This window comes from Cynocephalus volans, chromosome 3 (assembly GCF_027409185.1).
Source record: "Cynocephalus volans isolate mCynVol1 chromosome 3, mCynVol1.pri, whole genome shotgun sequence".
Taxonomy (NCBI): Eukaryota; Metazoa; Chordata; class Mammalia; order Dermoptera; family Cynocephalidae; genus Cynocephalus; species Cynocephalus volans.
In genome coordinates, this window is record NC_084462.1 from 103901847 (window position 1) to 103905013 (window position 3167).

Consider the following 3167-nt stretch of genomic DNA (forward strand, 5'->3'; position numbering starts at 1 on the left):
TCAGACTCCCTTTTTTCCCCCCAAACTCCTTTCTTAAAGCTTCAAATGTCTTTTTATTGTAGCATTTTTAACTAGATTTGGTGACTAAATGTATATTTACTTTATCAGTCCTGCTCACATTTTCATAGATTTGGGGTCTTTTTTGTTTATTTTTATATAAAAACTCTCTGATGAGATGCAGTGTTTCACAATCTCCAGATCAGGGTTATCTATAGCCCTGAAAATTTCACTATGTATTACCTCAGTATATCCAGAATTTAACAACCTCTCACTACCTCTACCTCTACCACCCGATCTAAGCCATTATCTCTTGCATCATTGCATGCTCATGATTTAAAAAATTGTGTTTCTAACCAATCTCCCTCCTTCTATCCTTGAGACTCTGAAGTGTATTCACAATGCAGTAGCCAGGGAGACCCTTTAACAATGAAAGATGGATTTTGTTTTCCTGTTTAAAACCCAGTTGCATGTTACCTTGTTCAGGGTAATAACCAATGGCCTTATAATGGCCTATTAAGACCTACATGATCTGTGTGTCTATCTCTTCTCAAACCTCATCTACTCTACACTTTCCCTTGCATACTGAGGTACAGACTCTTTCATCTCTTGTAGTTCTTTGAACATGCCAGGTGAGCTCACACCTAAGGGCTTTTGCTCTTGCCGTTATTGCTACCTGGAATACTCTTTCCCCAAATACACTCACAACTTGTTCATTCACCTTCTTAGTCTTCTGCTCAGTCAGTTCATCAGCAAGAACTTTCCTGTCAATCTGTCGTGTAACAGCACTCCCCATACTGACTTATTCTTCTTCCTTGCTTTATTTTTCTCCATAGTGAAATTATATGATACCCTTTATATCTTTATATATTTACTTTTTAATTACATGTCTCTCTCTGTCAGAATGTAAATCTGTGAAAATACAGACTTTTGCCTATTTTGTTCTTGGCTATAGTTCTAGTGTTTAGACTAGTTCCTCTCATATAATGGAATGAATTAATAGGTAGGAACTACTTCAGCCCAATCATTCATTTGATCAAAAATCTTTTTTTTTTTTATTACCCAGAATTTCTTTTTCATTACCTAGTATTTCCAAGATTCTATATGGACAAACTATGGGGATTAAAGATGAAAAGAAATGATGATTTATAGCTCTGAGCAGCTTATAATATATGGGGGAATTAGACAGTGACTGACAAATATAGTAAGTAAATTTTGGTGTGTATGTGGGTCATGAAGAAGGTTTGACAGATGAAGTGCCATTTGATCTGAATAAAAAATGAATAGTATTTTGAGAAGCTAAAAATAAACAAACCAATAAGTATACAAACAAATAAATGGTGTAGGGGAAAGAAGACACCACAATCACAATTCTTTGAACTTGTTAAGACAAGTGAACAGATACAATGTAGATGGCAGGGGAGGGAGAGGAAGGGGGGAAAGTGGGAAAAGTGGACATGAAAAACAATTGCATCATATATTGAAAAGCTAAAATAAAAAAAAATATAGATAATTTCTGGTAGGAACAAGAAAATCAGAGCCACTGGATCTTACAAATCTGTCATAGACTAACCCTCTTTGTCTGCCTAGTATGTGTGATTGCTTATTTCTCCTCCAAGGAAGGGATGGTTAACACTGATCATACTGATATAGCAGTTTAACTTCAAATGCCCTTTGTTTGTGCTTTCATCAGGTGAAACATTAGCTTTGGTCTGCTTGATTACCTACTATTCTTCATGTTAGCAAGTCCGTGTGGCAAACTACTTACTATCATAGGTAACAGCAGCATTAGTGGCCCAAAAAATGTTATTTGATTTCTGTGAAATGCTCCAGTTGTATTTAACTTCCATAATTTATATACTTTTTCATACAGTGGTATTAATATAATACTATTAAACTGAATTTTCTCATTTTTTCCCGTTTAGATAACATGAGAGTGAACCTACCAATGAGCTAATGAATGGAGTCAACCAATCTGCAGTGTCTGAATTTGTGTTCCTGGGACTCTCAAATTGCTGGGAACTCCAGATTTTTCTTTTTTGCTTTTCTTGTCTTTTCTATGTGTCTAGTTTGATGGGAAACCTCCTCATAGTAGTCACTGTAACGGCTGACCTTTACTTGCACTCCCCCATGTATTTTCTGCTGGCCAACCTCTCTGTCATAGATCTGATATTTTGCTCCATTGCAGCACCCAAGATGATTTGTGATCTTTTCAGGAAGCGAAAAGTCATCTCCTTTGGGGGCTGTATAGCTCAGATCTTCTTTAGCCATGCTGTTGGGGGCACTGAGATGGTGCTGCTCATAGCCATGGCCTTTGACAGATATGTGGCCATATGTAAGCCTCTCTACTATCTGACCATCATGAGCCCACGAATGTGTGTTTTGATTTTAGTGGTTGCCTGGGCCATTGGTCTCTTTCATTCATTGGCTCAGTTGGCTTTTGTTGTAAACTTGCCCTTCTGTGGCCCTAACATATTGGACAGTTTTTACTGTGACATACCTCGGCTCATCAAACTTGCTTGCACAGATACCTATAAACTGGCGTTCATGGTCACTGCTAATAGTGGGTTCATTTCCTTGGGGGCTTTCTTCTTACTTATCCTGTCTTACATTTTCATTCTAGCCACCCTTCAGAAACAGTCTTCACGAGGTTCATCCAAGGCTCTTTTTACTCTGTCAGCTCATATTACTGTGGTTGTTTTATATTTTGGTCCGCTGATCTTTTTCTATATGTGGCCTTCTCCTTCAACACATCTGGATAAATTTCTAGCCATATTTGATGCAGTTTTGACGCCTTTTTTAAATCCAGTCATCTACACATTCAGGAACAAAGAGATGAAGATAGCAATGAAGAGAGTGTTCCGTCAGCTTATGGGTTTTAGAAAAACCACTTAAATGGCTTGATTGAAACACAAAATTTTCAAGTGATTATTGGAAGTCCATAGCAGCCAATCCTCGCAAAGAAGGGATTTTCTTCCATGTATCACTTTGACGTTCATCACCCATAGGGTGGGTCTGTTTCATTCCCACTGAAGAATGTGTGACATTCTTCCTTAAAGAGAAAAAGGAACTTTTACATAGATTATACTTCAAAAAGTTCATGGAAAAATAGAATTAAAAGATAATATGAATCTTTCCATAAACTTTTTGAAGACTCTCCCCCCCATACA

The 3167-nt window shown here is 37.3% G+C and overlaps 1 protein-coding gene across 1 annotated transcript; it reads left to right on the forward strand.

Annotated features, from left to right (window-relative positions):
* Window positions 1–1950: 1950 nt before the first annotated feature.
* On the forward strand, window positions 1951–2892 carry LOC134373364 (olfactory receptor 4F15-like). The gene has a single exon (XM_063091110.1). The coding sequence runs from the start codon at window positions 1954–1956 to the stop codon at window positions 2890–2892; it is 939 nt and encodes a 312-aa protein (XP_062947180.1). The 5' UTR covers window positions 1951–1953.
* Window positions 2893–3167: the final 275 nt, after the last annotated feature.

Bases quoted from the DNA above. Each gene is read 5' to 3' on its own strand.
- LOC134373364 (XM_063091110.1), top strand. From the start codon at position 1,954: ATGAATGGAGTCAACCAATCTGCAGTGTCTGAATTTGTGTTCCTGGGA.